The sequence below is a fragment of the Molothrus ater genome, chromosome 18 (assembly GCF_012460135.2).
Source record: "Molothrus ater isolate BHLD 08-10-18 breed brown headed cowbird chromosome 18, BPBGC_Mater_1.1, whole genome shotgun sequence".
Taxonomy (NCBI): Eukaryota; Metazoa; Chordata; class Aves; order Passeriformes; family Icteridae; genus Molothrus; species Molothrus ater.
In genome coordinates, this window is record NC_050495.2 from 10,868,598 (window position 1) to 10,886,997 (window position 18,400).

At 43.2% G+C, this 18,400-nt stretch overlaps 1 protein-coding gene across 1 annotated transcript in view; it reads right to left on the reverse strand.

The window, feature by feature from the left end:
• Positions 1-873: 873 nt before the first annotated feature.
• The window catches only part of SPPL3 (signal peptide peptidase like 3), a 55,907-nt gene continuing 38,380 nt past the window's right edge, over positions 874-18,400 (reverse strand). Inside the window, exons 4-11 of the mRNA XM_036392912.2 lie at positions 15,641-15,760; positions 12,540-12,618; positions 11,707-11,819; positions 6,690-6,796; positions 5,567-5,730; positions 4,030-4,229; positions 2,885-2,994; positions 874-2,163 (exon numbers count right to left, since the gene is read on the reverse strand). Coding sequence (XP_036248805.1) covers positions 2,092-2,163; positions 2,885-2,994; positions 4,030-4,229; positions 5,567-5,730; positions 6,690-6,796; positions 11,707-11,819; positions 12,540-12,618; positions 15,641-15,760 — 965 coding nt within the window. The 3' untranslated portion in view covers positions 874-2,091. The remainder of the gene's footprint in view (positions 2,164-2,884; positions 2,995-4,029; positions 4,230-5,566; positions 5,731-6,689; positions 6,797-11,706; positions 11,820-12,539; positions 12,619-15,640; positions 15,761-18,400) is intronic.

Here is an 18,400-nt window from a genome sequence, read left to right on the forward strand (position 1 = left end):
CACCTCATGTTTGAGGTATAGCTCAAAACTGGTGCCTTTCTACTGTCCCAAGCAATTCTGGGACCTAACACCTGGCATGAACAGAAAAAGCAGATTCTCAATGAAGAACTATTAATTGCATTAAAAAGTGAAATAGTTACAGTTTACAGTTACCTGAGAATGAGCCCTGCAGGCTCAGGTAGAGGGAATGCTTTCAGCTAAGGAAAGAAAAGAACTCAGGGGGAGTGTGAGAGAGAGAGATGAAGTCCCAACATCCCCCCTGCCACACCCACCCACACTTGCACCCCTGCCCCCCAGCAAAGGCTGAGCTGTTTCTTACTGTTTATCCTGGGCCATTCCAGCTGTCTTGGAGCTGCATCCCAGCCAGCTCAGAGGCATCAGGCCCTCTGCCACCCGTGCCAGACCTGCCTGAGAACAGAGGAAGGAGTTCATTAATGACATGAATGACACAGCACACATGTGGCTGGACAGAATTTCCTGCCATGTCCCATATGCTCTTCCTGTACCACCCAGCAGCACTGAGAGCTTCAGGTGTTTGACCAAGCCCTCCCTTACCTGGAACAAACCAGTCCCAAAGTCACCTCAGTGCTCAGTCAGAGTCAGTCTCCAACATTCCTCCTCCTCCCATGCCACTGACACTGCCCAGCATCTGTCACCTAACAAGAGCTGGGAGCTCTCAGCAGAGCTCCCCAAGGCCCACTTGGCAGAGTACTTGAAAGGAAGAAAGTTTAGTTACCTCAGGGAAACCTTTCAGTCAATAAAATAACAACTGGAACTGCTGGTTTTAAAAAAGAAAGAATAAAATCCACATTTGAACAGGCTACAGGTAGAAAGCAGTCAACACACAAATTCCAACCAGTCACAACAGTAAAGGACAGTTTTTCTTTTTTCTTTTTTTTTCTTTGAGGGGCAGGGGCATGGAAAAATACAGCACACTAATGAAACAAAATGCAAAAAATACAAAAAAATAGAAAATAGAAAAAATGTATTTACAAGTGATACATTACTATGATCAGAAAGCACAAAGACAATTGCTGCTATAATACATGCACTGGTCAAGAAGGAACTACTAAAAACCTGCAAGGGAGCTGTTTGTAAAAAAATATCAAAGAAAAAAAAAAAAGAAAAAGACACCCCCACCTCCTCCCCCCTCAGACACACAGGGCTGGGTTTGAACGTTTTTCTTCCCTAGTTTGCTACATTGATCAAATCAAATATCCCCTAAAGTCCATGGTACAACCAGTACAAATACTACACTTGGTTTTAAACTGCAGGTTCAGTTGTAGGAGGGGGGAAAAACAGCAGCTCATTGTAGATCCATATACATAAAGCCAGAGTAACTGCGCTACATGCTAAAAATTACAGCAAGCCCCTGTCTGCTACACAGCATGATCTTAGCAGGTTTTCCTTTTTATTTATTCATATATATATCTATATGTGTGTATATATATATGTATAAAAATCGTGCCCTTTTTCACTGCAATATGACATCTGGGTGGAAATGTAACTTGTTACAACAAATTTTATATGTATACTGCAAGAAGTCACTCAATGTCTGTGGATTTAATAAGTAACCTCACACCACAGGAAATATTTAATAAATCAAAAAAACCCAATATTGTGACAGAAGACCTTCTGTCTCAGTTCTTTTCAAAACCGAAGTCCTGCAGGAAACTGGTCCCAATGTCCACGAGGGGTTCTCTGAAGAAGCCTCAGTTTGCTGAACTGTTTTGCGTTTAGTGTTCACAAGTTTTTGAACGACTTCAAGCCGTTTTTAGTTTCAAGTCTGTCTCTTCCTCTCTCACAAAGGTAATAGTCTGGTACTAATCCATCGAGTGAGGAAAAGAGGAAAGTGGCTGCAGTTGCACAAAGGGTCCCCAATTCCCCATCTGCAGGGAGATACGGAGTCACACGGAGCTCTGGGATTTCAGCTTTTGTTTCTTTCCCTCCTTTAATACAAAGTCCTTTCATACGTGTCCCATCGCTGGTACCTTCCCAAGTACCAGCCAGTCCAGCTCAGGAGACAACAAAGCCACAAGTTAAAGTGAAAAGGACCAAGGCAGAAGTTCAGGTCACTTCCTGTCCGTTCCATCATACTTCCAGGAAACGGGAGCTGCTGGACTTGGAGTGGAAAGGCTCAGACCACATGCGGCGTAGATCGCCCTAGGCAGGGAAACAGCACAAGGACCATGCCCTCAGAAACACTCAACTCTGCTTAGAATTCACTTATTGAAATGCACACAGAATTGCAAACACATCTTAGAGCAAATCTATTCTTCATCTGTTTTACAAATTACAATAAAGACGGTAAAAATAAATCCTTTCCCTGTCAGGCCAGAATGTCTTACTTCTAGAGCAGATATACCCAAAATAGGTTTCTGATGGGAAGGAAATAATTACTTAGGTTGAAAATCCTGCCCTTTCTTATGTTCTGCTCTGCAGAGTGCTAGATGTGTGCTTCAGCAACAGCCCTGGAATAGGAAAGGTAAATTTTACAATTTCTGTTCTGAGCAGGTGACTGGGAAGAGGCAAGCAAGGTTCTGCCTCTCCAATCACTGTTCAAACCTTGTGCATGTGGTATTTCATGACCAACAGGACAAGGACAAATTCACATATTCAATTAAAAGAAAATGTAGTATTTCAGAATTTATTTAGATTAGAACTACTGGTACTTTATGTGCATTAACAATCTTCTATTTCAGGAACTCATCTCTCAGTTGCTCAGTCCTCTGAAATGAAGAGTGACCCGACACAGCAGTGGTTACTCTGTGCTGGGCCAGGGCTGCCAGGGACACACATCCCCCCCTGAGAGCTGCTCCCAGTGCGAGGACACTGACCCTGCTGCCAGCTGGCCCAGAGCTGCCCACGTGCCCTCCCCTCTTACCTTTAAATAGGCCATGGTGAGGAGTGGCAATAAAGTGAATGGTACCAAATAGAGCAGGGCAGGCTGGGCTGCCCGGTGAATACGAGAAGCTACTGTTGCAGTTAATAAACCTGTAAGAGAAGAAAGTCACTATAAATATCTTCAGGTTGCAGGTGGATGTTCTCAGCATTTCATCCACTGAGGCTCCCTTCACCCCCTTTCTGAGAGACAGGTGAGGAAAAGTTACTTCTCTGTGCTTTGCTTTCCCTGAATGCAGTTGAAACAAAACAGTGAAAAATTATTCTATTTTAGTATTAGTCTGTGTTGAGCCACTTGGTCCAGTTCTGAATCTCAGACTTAAGTCAAGAATTATTCAGACAAAATACAACAAAAGGTGAAGGGGGGAAGCTGATTGCATTGCACTGAAATGCTGCTCTTGAGACTGTTGGTCTGTGGCCGCTGGCCCGAGCAGTCAGGGCTCAGAGGAAGGGCTGTACACATCAGGAATGAATTTCCTGGACGTTTGCCAGAAGGGAACGTAGGGGGAAGAACTGAGGTGTGGGGGAAGGAAGGCTGTTGGTAGGAAATTATCTTTCATTTTCAGCCTCAGAAGGGCCATGGGAGGTCAGGATATGCACATGCATGCCCTGACTGGAGGGAAAAGCCTATTTTGTATTAGGCAGGAAAGAGCTGGCTACAGCAAATTATAAACAGCATTCCAGTTGTACCTATTGATGATTTCTATTACTCTGTCAGGATCAGAATACAAAAATACAGGAATTGCCTAGGTGAACTGCTTAAATTTGCTATGTACAATGCACAGCATAATTCATCTGGAAACTTCCATATTTTTTCCATCACTCAGGTATTAGCTCTGACACTTTTTATGCCAGTGAAGCTAAGTGCAAGTGCTAACAAAAGCACACTGATATTCTCTTTCATCCTCTAAATAAAATACAACAACTACAAAAAAAATCTTGAAGATTATAGAAGGGCTTTTCTCCCTAGACCATGCCAATAAACGCAAAGAGAGGAGGATTAAAAAGAACATAACCAAGCATCCTCTCAAAGCCTCTTTACACTTGCTTTCATCATCTTTTAAACCTACTACAATAATCCCACATCTGCTCACTTAGGCAGCTCTTAATATTGAACTAATTACTCACCTACAAAATAGCCAATAAGTGTGCAGTGAAAGTAAGAGACCTTCTGCATCCGCCCAGAGATGTTCCCTGGTCCTGGGGCGCCGCAGGAATCGCTGTTGGCTTGTTTTTTGTAGTTATCGTAGCGCAGGACGAAGCAGAGCAGAAGCCCTGGCATCACAATATCTCCAATCCCCAGCATGGAGAAGTGGCTGCCTGTGGAACTGAAGAGGAACTGGAATTGGCTTCATGGCCAAAACAAAAGGTGACAAGCTCTGGACTCCTCCACTGTGGTTTTGAGCTTCATTTGGCACAGCCCCTCTTTCTACTGGCAGACTTGCACATTGCTGGCTAATGAGGTTTTCCTCAGTGATTTCTTCACCCCCTCAGCTTTCACAAACCCATTTGGTTTTATATAATAACAATAAAATTATTAACAATAAATATAAAATAAATTATTAAGATTATGTATAGTTTTATTTTTAAAATATTATTTTAATAATAAAATAATTTATAAAATTATTAATAATAAATGTAAAATAATTCTGTATCCAGAGATGACATTACTCCAAACCAGTTTCCTTCTCCCAGCAGTGTTTAAGCTGGTTTTGCCCTTAAATCACTCAATGAAACAGATCCATTGGCCCAGTATTTCAGTCCTCTCCCTCCTCAGCACTGATGGGAGGGACCAGCCGGCCCTTTGATCTGACTGTTCATTACCACTGAAGTGCATCTTCATCCCTGTGCATGCAGGTCTAAAACAAGACACCACACCCATTTTGGACATTCAGACAAAACAGAAAACTTATCTTGCCAGATCCCAAGAAAAGAGCCAATTGTGAAAAAGATTAAGAACTAAAGTCATTCATTATCTTAAATCCAAGATATTTTTCATGAAAAATTGTTCACTTTGTCAACTTTGTGATATGAAATCACAAAGTTGACAAAGTGAACAATTTTGGTTTTGTCGCTGCAGATAATCAACTTCTAATCTCTGTAATTTCAGCATGCCAACATCTAAAGAAACAAGAACAGAGTAATACCCCAACAAAACTTCCTGCCTGCCTGCTGCTGCACTGAGCTTAGTGCCCCACCAGGCCTGGGCAGGTCTGCTGACAGATGAGAGCCACCAGGGAGCCCCTGGAGCAGGGACACGTGGAATCATCTCCTTTCGGCACTGTGCTTGCTGGGTAAGCCACCCTTGCTTAGGTCAGTTTCCAACCCCTTCCCAATCATCTGCAATTACACAGGAATTCACACTGCTCTGATGTTATAATGAACCTCATCTCTTTTGGTTTTAAGTGTGAGGTCACACTAGCAATCATCAGGCTGCAGAACTCTCCCAAATGTCAAGAAGTGCATCCTGCTCTGAACAGGGCACCTTTACCCCAGTCAGGGTCCTTCTCCATGAATCAGCCAAGTGTCCAGTCCTCACTGCTCACCATGTTCCTCTTCAGCATGAAGAGGGAATGACTCAACAGGGATTTTCCAACAGAATTAGCACTACTAAGTGTATGGAGGGAAAACATTTCTCATGTACTACAGCAGCAGAAGCTTTTACCTTGGGAATACAAGTTTGCCAGGCAGCGACAGACGGGGAACGTCCCTGCCCACGTTTGGTCCCAGGTGAAGTTTCCGGGATAACACATCCAGGGGGTTGTCAGCTGGTTGTGTGGCCACTTTCACCATAACATTGCTGTTAAAGATGTAGGCAGAAAAAAAGACCTACAGAGCGAGGTAATCAGAAGTTACAAACTGCAATTACACGGCAACTCAAGCTGAATGTATTTTTGCTTTGCTACTCAAGAAAAGAAAGGCTATTTTCCTTATGATGACAAAAGGCAAAATGTATTTCGAAAATTCAGATAGAGCTTTTTACACTATTAATCCTCAAGAATAACTGGAATATACTTTTTGATATCAAGATATTGATTAATATCTTGGGATCCTTTGGCAAAGAATCTGTCTGGACAACAAGCTATATAGTGTGGGATGACAAATGCAGATAACAGCACCATGAGAATGGAAGGAATCTGCAGAACAGAGAGGAGGTGAGCATGGTGCTCACTCATAAACAGAATGAGGCAGCCCTTGTCTCCAAGAGGCTTTAATGCTACAGCCCATCCCACTGGAACCTCTGTTTGCCAGAGCAGTCAGTGGGTGCTGCCCTGGATCAGTGCTTGGTGTTATGCAAAGGTAAAACAAACCCCTCTTGCTATTACAGAACACATCCTGTCAGGTTTCCTGTAGAAGTGCACTAAGATTTTATGCCAACCTGTCTGGCTCTAAGTGCACTGGCATTCCTGTTCTGCAGATTTCACTGCTAATCAGAGATCAGCACGTGTGCCCTGTGCCAGTGTGGGCACAGCTCTGTGTGTGTGGGAAGTGCTTGTTCTCATCTTCAGCCAGCTTTCAAAATCTGAGGTCCAAATTCTGGGGGGTTTTTAATAATATGCAGAAGTCAAAATATTCTAATCTTATTTATGCTTTATTTCAAATAATTAGCAAGGAAATAGTTCTGTATTCTGTTGTAGAACTCAGCATCTCAGAAGAGAGTGGTGGAGCCAATCTTCTGGCTTTGCAAACTTCCTCAACGTCCTACCAGTAGGATTCATGTAAAACAGGCCCAAGGCTGATTACAAATCCAAAGCATAAAAACAGTTTTAGCAAAACCAAACACTTACCCAAAAGACATCATAAATTAATAACCCAGAGAGCAGCAAGCAGGAAACCTTCAGGCTCGGCAGCCGGACAAAGGCAATCATTGCAACACACAGGCCCATAGCCAGAGCTACAAAGGGCAAGACATCAATGGTTCATTAAAAACAGCAGAACAAACAGAAAACACCAATCCCAAAGCAGTATCTCCCCTCCAGAACCCCAAAGAAGCCTCTGTTTGCACCTGTGCAGCTCTGCATGCACTAGATGACTGTCTACCATTTCCAGACAGTGACATTCTTCTTACCAGGGTTAAGTCAAATACCTTCAGTAGCCAACTGCACACACGTCCCCCTGGAAGCAGAGATCCCTCCACAGGCACAGCCCCCTGTTCCACTCAACTTCCACCACCCAGCACAAAGAAATGTTTCCAGATCCTCTTCCTAGAGACTCCATCTCCACTGTACAACCCTGACTACCCACTTTAGAACAGAGGCAATAAAACAACTTTGAATTCTCTGTGCCCCAAACACAAACCTCTACTTTTCCTGTATTGTTTTTTTAAGAAATGCATAAAATAAATAAGATCCTTGATTCTTAATTCAGAAAGGGCACAGTTACGTGACTTGTTAGAACTTGGTCTGACAAAAACCCACTCAAACCAAACTTCTGCTTGGGCAAGACTGTGCAAGACTGCCTGAATACCATGAAACATCATCATTGAGATATCTGGGATTTCCCAATAACCAAAATGTGGTGTGTGAAAGCTTAGGGGGAAAAAATATGGGTAAGTTTTTTTCCTAATTCCTCCTAAGGGTGAGTTTTCAGCCAGATCAACGAGCTAAATAAGATACAGCTCAGATTTTTACTCTGTACCGAGGGGAATTTTGTCAGGGTAGGAAGGTTCGATTTTAAACAAAAACCCAATCTTCACATTTGTGTCATTGCCTGCTTCTTTGAGCCCAGCCTCATCTACCAAGGATACTCAACTGACAAGTGAATGCATTTCTGCTGGTTAAAAGTAAATCCCCAAAGAAATACTTACAATAAAACAAATTCTAAAAAATCTTAAAAAGCAAATCAGCTTTCATCTATGATATCAGTCTATTTGTGAGGAATAATGGAGCCCTGCTGGGATCAGATTACAGTCAATCACGCAGACATTTGTCAACATCTCTTTGTCTAACATGACATGGAATTTTTAAGAAGTTACAATCCCATTTTTGCCAACTGGAACTGCAGGGGAAGCCAATTCACTATGCACATGCCCAGCAGTGTGACAGCTGGACTCAGCCAAAATGGACAAATTACCCTCTGCATTCTCAGGCTGTACTGATGGGGCTGTGAAGCCACCAACCACGTGTATTTCACCTGAAAGCTGGGAGATCTTCCATCCACTCACTGGAAACACATCCATACCCACTCAAGGGATAAACATGCCCTGGGCTCCTGCCAGCCTGGCTGCCTGCAGTGCCTGGGGCTGCACCCCAGCAATCCTGCCAAGCCCACCTTATCTCCTGAGACCTGGCAACCTCAGCACAGCCCCAAGAGTCACAGCAGCGAGTTCTGACAAAGCAGTGGGGTCACTGATACCAAATGTACTCTGAGTCATGCTGCACAACTCTAACTAGCTACAAAATGTGAGCAAATTACTGAGGTATAAAGAATTTGACACAGCAAAGCAGCAGGAAAAGAATTGCATTCAGTAATTCAGTATAGCCCTGAGTTACAGACTTCCTCAGCAGAAGAGCAAATACAAGGGAACAGACTGTTTCAAACCAAAGAGGTTTCTCTAAAGCCAGTGTTAATAATAGCTCAAGCAAGCCTATATTTAGGAGAGGATTTCCAGGTTATAATTAATGAGAAATGGAAATACTGTAACCAGTGTGAGTTTTATCTACTGTTCACACACTGCATTTCTCTCCCACTGAAATGAACACAGCCACACGCACAAGGCATCAAACTAAGCAAATACTGGGTAGAAAAGAAGATGGAAAAATCCTTCAGCTGACAGTGAAACACACATGCTACTTATTACACAGTTTTGTAAATGCTTTAAGAAACACTGGTAAATTTATAAAACAAGCAGGAATGCCCAAGAGCAAGTACCAGTAAGATGGGCCAAAGTGCAGTCAATGGACTTCTCTAAATGGAAGGCAGCTTCCCTATCCAAGCTCATGCAGAGTGTTGACAAACGATATAAGGCAGATCCTCACTGAAATATACTTCAAGTCATTAAAAGAAATAGCCAAAGATGAGAGAAAGACAGAAAAAGAAGTAGAGCAGCCACACAACCAGCAGCTCTGGTGTGGAAGTGCTGGGCAATGGGTTAACAAGGCTGAATAAGAAAGCACTGGAGGAGTTAACTATCAATGAACAGAATAAATTAACTCCAGAGTCGCTGCAAACACACTCCTTATGGAACAGGGATATTCTGAGGATTAAGAATATTCTTGCATATGTCATTAGATTCTCTGGCAGCTTTCCAGCTCTGCTGCATCCAGAGCAGGTGAAAGCTCCAAGATGCTGCTGGTGCAGAGTCTGGTTTACAAAGCACTGTGTAAGCTGGAGAGGCTTTAACTTCCCCCACAGGCCACCAGGTGAAGCTCTGATCTGATGAAAGTGTATTTTAAAAGAAGGGAGTAAGAACACAGCCCAATTGCTGCAGCAGCTCCTGGGGTATCTGTGACCATGGCCTTCACTCTGTGGCTACAGATATTCCACACATCCATAGCATTCCTGTGGTACACCTCCAGCTCTGTCCACTATTTAGGAAAGCTTTCATTTTAACCAGGCTTTACCAAGGAACAGTGACCATCCTTGGTGATTCTGTCAGCCAACAATCTGCTCTGAGAAATGAGCATTTCAATACCTATAAAGGTCATCATCCAGAAGAACCCTCCGGAGCCAGCACGGGCTCACTCTGCCCTGGAACACATCCCTGCCTTTAGAACGACTTCAGCCAAGGGCTGTGAGGGCAGGGGCACGGTGGGATTTGGGCACTGAAGGCTGCTCCAGCAAGAACCACCGCACCCCGATTTCGTAAGGACTGGCAATTACCAAGAAGTATTCCCGTGTTCTCTTTCACACCGACAGAATCAATGACAGCCCCGAGGAACAGCCAGGGCTCTCCCGGTGCTGCTGCTCACAGGGAGCACCCGCCCCGTTCCTCCAGCTCCTCCTCCTGCCCCGCCCGGGCCACGAGCAGCACGTTCACAGCCCCTGCTTCAATTTCTGCCCACGGCCAAGCAGGGGATGCTCCCGGGCCGGGCTCAGGCAGCAGCTGCCAGCGCTGCCTTAGGGACAGGAGCGCTCGGCCGGACGCGCTGCTCTCCGGACACGAGGCCCCGAAATCTCCAGGGCTGAGTCCCGGAGAAGGCAGAGATGATGGGATCCCACAGCAGCAGCGCAGGATGAGGACTGAAGCTCCAGCCTGTTTCCCTGACAAAGGCCAATAAAAGCTATTCCCTGTTTAGTGTCACTGGCAAACACTGCTTTAATTGGATTTGAACAAATGACAGGAGGATCACCTATATAGTTCAAGTTCCCTTAATGAACTACATAAAGTAATTCAAAGTGAGACAGCAGCAACACAGTTCAGTAAATCATAAAAAGCCTCCAAGAGAAATAGAAGCCAGACACCACTCTGCAGCAGCAGCTCAGAGCTCTGTAGATGAATTACTGCAAAGTCCACCATGTCAGACTGAAGCACTCACAAAAATAACTATTTTTAACTAAATGCTTCTGTTGATATCTCAGTGTAGACAAGTCTTCAGATTCTGCCAAAATCCACACTTGACATTCCTTTTAGCTTTGCAGCTACTGCAGATCAAGTGTCACCCTTGATTTCAGGGTGGGCTACTCTGCTTATCACAAAACAGACTGTCTGCATTTTTTCATTTACCATCTGGTATTTTAAAAGGTATTTCCCTTTCATACAACAGGTGGGACTTTTAAAGCAGTTCAAACCATGAATGAAGCACAGTGCCCACATACAAAAGAAAGAATGATGGTGCCACGAGAGGTTTGAGTGCTGAGGACGTGCTGCTGCTACCTCGTTTAGGAGGAGCTGGAAGCGGATGGGATGAATGTTTTCTATTGTAACAAACTATTCAAGGGCAGGTAATGTTGTTGCAGCAATTTTTCCTCAAGCAAGCACGACCTCAGCAGGCCATTACACCATGTCCTACGCCAATTTAGCTGCCTGACACTGCTGAGAAACAGAGGCCCTGCTCCTGGCTACTCCTTCATGCCTTTGCTATTATATCCACTCCATCCCCTCAGATCCCATCATGCTGCCACTTTACCTTCTGCCAAATTTAGCACATACCTGACTACACAATAATTCAATTCATCTCACTGCAGCAGCAGAAAAATAGGCTGGTAAAACCCAAGTATGCTGCCATTCTAGTGAGCTGGATCAGTTTACCATGTGATTAACTAAGTGCCAGAGCTAGCACAAGAGATCTGGAAGGCAGGAGGGAAGGATGAAGGCTCCTTTTTGGAACAGTAAGCTGTGAATTCAGGTCAACCACTATGAAAAAAACCCAATAAATCACAGCCTGAAGCCAGCTGGCTGACTGCCAGTTTCACCCATCTCACCACACAAGGCAAGCATTGCAGAGATCAAAGCCAACCAGCCACTGTGAGCTGCCTCACAACAAATTATTTCAGCATCAGAGCCAATGAACAACAAGACACACACCAAAAATTAACCAGATTTTTAGAATCAAGCTATGAATCACAAACAACCACTGTCTCCACACATCTTGAACTCAATCTGGCCATTCACCCTACACCACACAGGTGCAGAGTATCCTTTATGAGTGTTCTGGTGCTTCCCTGGAAGCTTTTACAAACCAGAAGAACAGGTGTTCCAAGCACTCCCCTGGCATGTTCCTGGCAGTGCCTCTTCAGGGAGTCTGCCCCACAGCTCAGCAGCCAAGCCATTGCTATCAGCAAATTTCACCCATCAACACCAGGCAAATGATGCGTCAGAAGAGGCACAAACCAGCAGTAAAACCCCTTAATTCACATACTCACCATCCATAAGGAGCCAGTGGCCAGTTAGGACCCAGATAAGGACAAGCATCACAGACAGAGAGAACGAGAGCAACTCAGCAGCAGTGAAACGGCCACAGCAGCCAAAGGAAATCCTAGAACAACACACAAACATCAGCTGGAAGATTTTATGTTTCCATTTAAAGAACAGAAAATGGACACTGTTGGAACATGGCTCAACTGCTGATGAAAGATGCCAAGAACAATTGAAGGGAAGTTCCTTTGCCACAAATAGGTACCAAAACAGCAACAAAATAAAAGCTTTCCCTACATTCAAGTACTATGTGTAAAGCACGAACTGCAGAGATGGAAAAAATCCTCTAAATCTTGGCACCTCTCTTGAAATCACCAACATTCCTAGCACCACCTAAGATAGTGCTTTTAGCAACATGAACTCCAATCACAAGGTTAAAAAATAAAATTAGTTTCAAAACATGACATTAACAACTGTAATTTCCACTGGTTTAACTACAGTCTTCAAAAGAGCCAGCATTAAATCCAGAGTCCAGTGTTAACAAACATTAAAATCCAATGCCAAGTCCCAAACTCTAAAATCTCAGCCAAAAGAAGCCAAACTTATTAAAAATCACAGTTGAGAAATCTAGTTCCCTGTAATGGTATTGCATTTCCCAGGCTGGCAAGTGTGAGTGACTTGCAGATATTGTGCTTCCTACTTTCACAGTGGAAACATGATGTTGGCACAAAAAAACATGCACAAACATCAGCCCTGAGGTTAATGCTTATTAAAGAATTCTCATTAAAGGAAAGAAATACAACACACAAGAAGAGGAGCAAAGGATTGCTCAAGTCCTTACTTGTTTTGAGGTGAGCAAGGCCGTGTTAAGTACTGGCACATCGGGAGCAGAAGGAAAGCAAAAGCTATTGTTGCAAGGACTATGGAAAGAAGAAAAGGTAATATTAGGACATTCAGACCTAATTTCTACAGTACACAAACATGCTTCTCCAATTTGAAAAAGCTCTTGCAACAATGCCCTATTATCATATGCTCAGTGTTATTCCAGCATGAGCAGCTCAAAGCTCTGAGGTTTTCTGCACAACAGTGAATCTTCAGACTGAAATAAAACAAAAGCTCTCAAAGGAATGCAATGCCCCATCCCCAAACCCTAAAAAAAAGTCTTAAATTTATTCATGATCATGTCAGCAAGAAAAACAGTTTTCACATAGTCTGAGTAAAAACAACAATCTACTACAAACTGGTTGTGAGATTTTCCTACAATTTTTCAGCATGACACAGACTAACTCAGCAGAATAGAGGGGTTTTTTCCACTTTTTAACTCTGATAGTGATTCTTTCCCCCATCTCACTCAAAACTCTTTATTCATCACTAAAACACAGGACAACTTCAAATAACTTATAGCCAGTAGCTGGCAACCTCACTTTTTTAAAGTACAAAGTGCTTTAGGTTTTTGAAAACAGAATGATAAAAATACAGAAATATCCAAACAGACTATTTCCATAAACAGTTTCTTTTTCAAGCAGCATACTTAACCCACCCACACATTTGTAAAAACATTTAGTAACTGCTGGTATTTATAATCATTTTTCCTTCCCTTTTTTTAAAGGACTGTTTAAAAGGATGGAGCATGAGGGCGTGGAGACACAGACATGTCAGCAGCACACATCCAAAACTCTGCAGCAAGAACAGACTGCCATGAAAATCACAGTCTTGGAGCTTTTTGCACGCTGCCATTCAGATCTTTGTGCTGTCCTCTACTTATTTCTTTAAAAATTTTTGTTGCTGGTTTTTAAAAGGGATTTTTGTTCTCTTCTCAGATGAAGATGATGGGAAAGAATCAAACATTGTCTTACAGTTTAAGCCATTCTCTACACAGCTTAAGCCAACCAGAGAAAAATTCAGTTTGGTCAAACCACATTTTTCCATTCTGGTGGGAGGAGGATTTGAAACAAAACAAAACAAAAAAAAAGAACTCAAATAATTTAAAAAGAGAATTTTGAAAGTCAGTGCAAACAAACAGCACCATGAAAACTCAAATTCTATCAGTATTTCAGAGGGGGGAAGAAAACCAGAAGCGGTAGGGAAAGAACGATCAGCGTGGCACCTCTGCCCAGACTGACCTAAGAGCCCCTTTGGATGTTCTGGCAGAGAACAGTGCCCAGGAACGCCGTGCCCCTGCTGCCCTCCCTGCTCCCCCAGCACAGCTCAGCCCTGCAATCTCCCCTGCGCTCTCCTCTCCTCCCCTCCTGCCCCAGTCCCCGAGCTGGGCTCCCGTGGGAGCTGCACTGACACGAGGAGGAGCCGCTCCCAGCACTGCTCTGACTGCCCGGGCTTCCTGCCCCTCCAGCCCCCATCAGCTCCTGCCCGCAGGCAATGCCAGCCTGGGCTCTGCCCTCTGCCAGCACTGGGCCCTGGCCTTGGCTGCACCTATGCTTGCTCCTGACTCTTCCCTGAAAGGCAAATCTCTGGGAGAGGAAGATTTGGGAGGGGTTTAAGAAAGCAGACAGAGCTGTAATGTAGCAGTTCCCCACATCAGCCCCTGCTAGCTACAGAGGATGTAAAATAGCACGACCTGAGCTTGGTCTGTCCCTCTCAAGGGACAGAGGGACCAAGTTCACAGCCCCAGGTTCACAACTCCAGCAGGGTCCCTCCCATCCTGCAGTACAGCCTCTGAGGAAGCTTTGCATTTCAGAGGTTCTGGGCCTATGCAAGCCCAAGGAAGAGCATGAACACACCATAAAAGCAGGTTTGAGAATAAAGATACCCAAGAGCACTGACCCCCAGTCCCCTGAGACCTACAACAAGCCCCAGGGGACACAGGACCCTCCACTTACACACAGAAGTGTTACAAATAAAGTTACAATTCCCAAGGTCATTTAAAAAATAAATTGACCAATAACCCCAACAAATTAAAATTCCTCTTTTGTCATAAATCTTTCCTTGTAACATCTTATATATTTGTTTGTATATATTTCCCTCATATCTAGCATAGAGTAGAATCTACCTGAAGTATTTTTTTAATAGGAAAGAACATACGTGTCATACATCAAAGTTATAAAAGCAGAATTCAACAGACCTCTACAGGAGGCAGAATTAGACAGGAGTCTCAAGACTAGAGATTTAAATTTCACTCATCAACATCAGCCCTGTTTAAGAGGCTGGCACAGCTCAGGAGTTAAAGCATAAGGGCAAAGCCTGCAGTGAAGCAGGAGAGGATGAGAGTATTTAGGAGTTTTAAAATCTTCACAGACTCAGAATGTGGACTGAGTATAATTTTTAGAAGCTGCTGTGTATCTGGAGCAGTAGGAAGAATCTTGCTACTCTCAACAGCAGCTGATCTCTTGAAGAATTGCAAAAATATCAATAGGCCAAAATTTTCCAAAAAGCAATGCCCTGGCATTTAATTATAAGACAAAATGTAAATGCTAAACAGGACTAGAGGATCTGCAACTTATTTGCAGGTAAATTTCAATTTTGTTCTAAATTCAAGCAGTGCAAAAGACTAATATTCAAATGTTAATGAGACCAGAAAAAGAAAAATTGCATTAAAGCAAAACCAAATTAAAGTAGGAGAGAAGTTTCTGGACAGGATCCTCAAAGTTATTTCCCATGAAGTACTTGAATTATGAAGTACCATGTACAGTTCTGAGCACCAATTTATAAACAAGTGAACTTCATGCAAAATAACACATCTGGGCAGGTTTAGACCTCTGCCAATTTATAGTTCAGTAGGTTTAGCACATCTCTAAGTGGAAAATACTTCTCAAATAGTACTTGTCTATTTATAGCTACACAGACATGAAAATACAACTGTGAAACCTGAGGATTCTTTTTTTAAATGTACTGTGACATGCATTATAATTCTTACCAACAATATTTAATTATATCAATACTTTCTGTTCTATTCCAAGTCTTATAAAGAGAAGAAAGCTTGGTCACCTGCTGTGCATATTGTAAAGACAACTTGGACTGAGTCGAAGAAGAAGAACATGACGAGCAGCGACACGGAGGCGCCGATGGGCAGGAACAGCGCCTGCGTGGAGTCGATGGTTTGAATACCTGCAGGAGAGGGGACACTGAGTCCTGTCTGTGCCACACGGGGACACAGCCAGGGCAGGGCCTGACAGCACCTTCCCTCCTGCTGCTCTGGGAGCCCAGCACAGCTGCCTGAGCAGGAGGCTCCAGCTGAGCACTGCAGAACCCAGGGACTGAGAGCTCAGTCTGATCTCATGCCATGGACACAATGAATGACAAGCTGTGAAAATTAACATTATTTAGGGATTAGAATCACTTTACACTGAGACACAGAAATGTGTTGAACATAGCATATGTGAGGTTTACTTAATCTCTGACCAGTGTTAGGCTGACCCAGCTCATGCAAAGGGTGCCACAGCTCAAATTCCACTTGGGTGAAGGCCACCAAGCTCTTAAATTCCATCACAGGCTTCTCTCATGATGAGATAATATCAAGCCTAACAATAAAGGGTAGTTTTTAAAAAATACCCAAGTCATTTACCTGTTTATGAAACCCCCAGGTCAGTGAAGTGCACTGTAATTGCCTTTTTGCTACAGACCAACACAAACTCAGGCTCACATTTCATAGCTGGCAGTAATTTTAAACAGGGCAGAGATACTGAATTATTTTCTTCTTCGTATTTCCCTCACCTCACCCATGCAGTGTGACTACCAGGGATGTTAAGCATGGCACAGGACAACTTTTACTGTATTTCTGAGTTTTCAGAATTACCAGCAAAATTGAGAAGTCCACCTAACCCCACAAATTCCAAGACTTAACCAGTCTCTGCAGCTATTTTTACATTGGATCCCTGGGGGGGAAACAAGCCAGAAGCAGCAACCCAATTAAAAATACAAGACACACTTCTTGTAGAGCACTAAAGTAACAACAGGGAGCATCCTAAGTAGTCACTTGGTAAGTGACCAACATAAAAATAATACAAGACTAAGACCTAGAAGAGATGTAAAACCAGCTTAACATCAACTGTGTTATGCTAAAATAATTAAACACTGCTGTATGAGGGGGTTTTACCAATCCTAGGATTTGAAGGGTAAGCCTTTAGGGTTGAGACATGCACAGTCAAGTAAATACATACACAGATTGTGTGTCTGTGTTTCTGTGTAAGAATGTGCTTTATTTTAACTTTTCCTGTCAAGAGTGGTAAGTCATATAAATAACAGGTTACCTGTACAACTCAGTTACCAATGGATCTGAGTATGTGGGAAAACCTCAAACACACATGAAATACATTCACTACAACTTAGTATCTGTTATCAATATTCAACCATTTTCATAAAAGAAAAGCTGAACAAAAAGCATGGAAGTCATGACAGTTGCACATGGTCATGTCATTTATTAGTTCATGCCATGATCTATTACTCTTAAACATAAGTAGCACAATAAATTTTAAAAATAAAAAGCAGAAGAACTCAGTCACTTGGGATTTCCACATTGCTGAGGTGTGGCACATTAAGGTAAAGTGCAATGTAGATAGTCCAGTGATGACAGTGTGAAGACACAAAAATTCTAATTTGTGACTTAGATCTGATTCCTCCTGCCCTGAGAAAGCACATTTATTGACATCTCCTTCAACTTCCCAAGGGAAAAACCAAACCAAACAAAAACCCAGAAATGACACACTACACATCACCTTGGCATCTGGGAATTAGTGCCTGCAGCATTAAATGTCAGAGTTTTCATTTAATTTCTGATCATTTTGACAGCTAATCCCCTTAATGTGCTTATTCCCTAGCCCCAGACTGTCTTCTCTTCCTTCCCAGATGCCAAAAGCCTCAACTGCTCATTGCTGTATCACCAAGCACAGCAACCTCTTTGCTCTGTGCTGCCAACAGGAGCAGTGCTGTGACAACTATTTAAATTCCAAGAGTCTACATTAGAAAAGACAAAACCAGCAAGAGACACAACCTCTGTAATTTATTTCATTCCTCATTTTAAAGCTATGTTTCTTGCTTTAAACAAAACAAGCTCAGCATTCAGGGTTTCATGCACAGGGCTTCTCACTCCTGCCTTCTATGCTCTGGGAAACTATTTCACTCTAGAGTGAATATTGCCTTTTCTCAAAATATGGCAATATAAATTGCCTTCAGTTAAACTCAAGTATGAATTTACAACACACTGTGCACACTGTGTTCCACTCTAACTGATCAGCTCCATATTTTTACCTGCAAAACTGTGCATGTCAGATGGCCAAGCTGCCTGCAATCTATTTATAGATCACAGAAGGGACAGTCACCATGCAGGAGCTGACATGCTCATCCCACTCTGGACAGACAGTGTGCACACACATACTTTGTTGTCCATTCTAAATGAGTTGCCCAGAGCCAGGTAAACTCTCTGCTTCAGTTTCTCTACTGAGAAGGTGAATCCTCCTCAGGGATTTGTCAGTGCACCCTGCAATCCCTCCCTGCTTACAGACTGACCAACATGCCACAGCAATGAGCTCCAGCCAAAAAGGAATTACACTCCCTTCTCCTGACTGTGGGGTGGCTTTTTTCCAAGTAAAGCTGTTTCCATTTCCAGTCAAGCCTGACAAATTGTGCCACATGCAGTTTTTATGCATTATGGAAATGTTATGTTGATGTTTTAAATTCAGCTTTCACAGGTGAGAGGCAGCTGTGGACAGCAGTGTCAGAGCACAGGAGGTGGGAGTGCCCAGACACAGC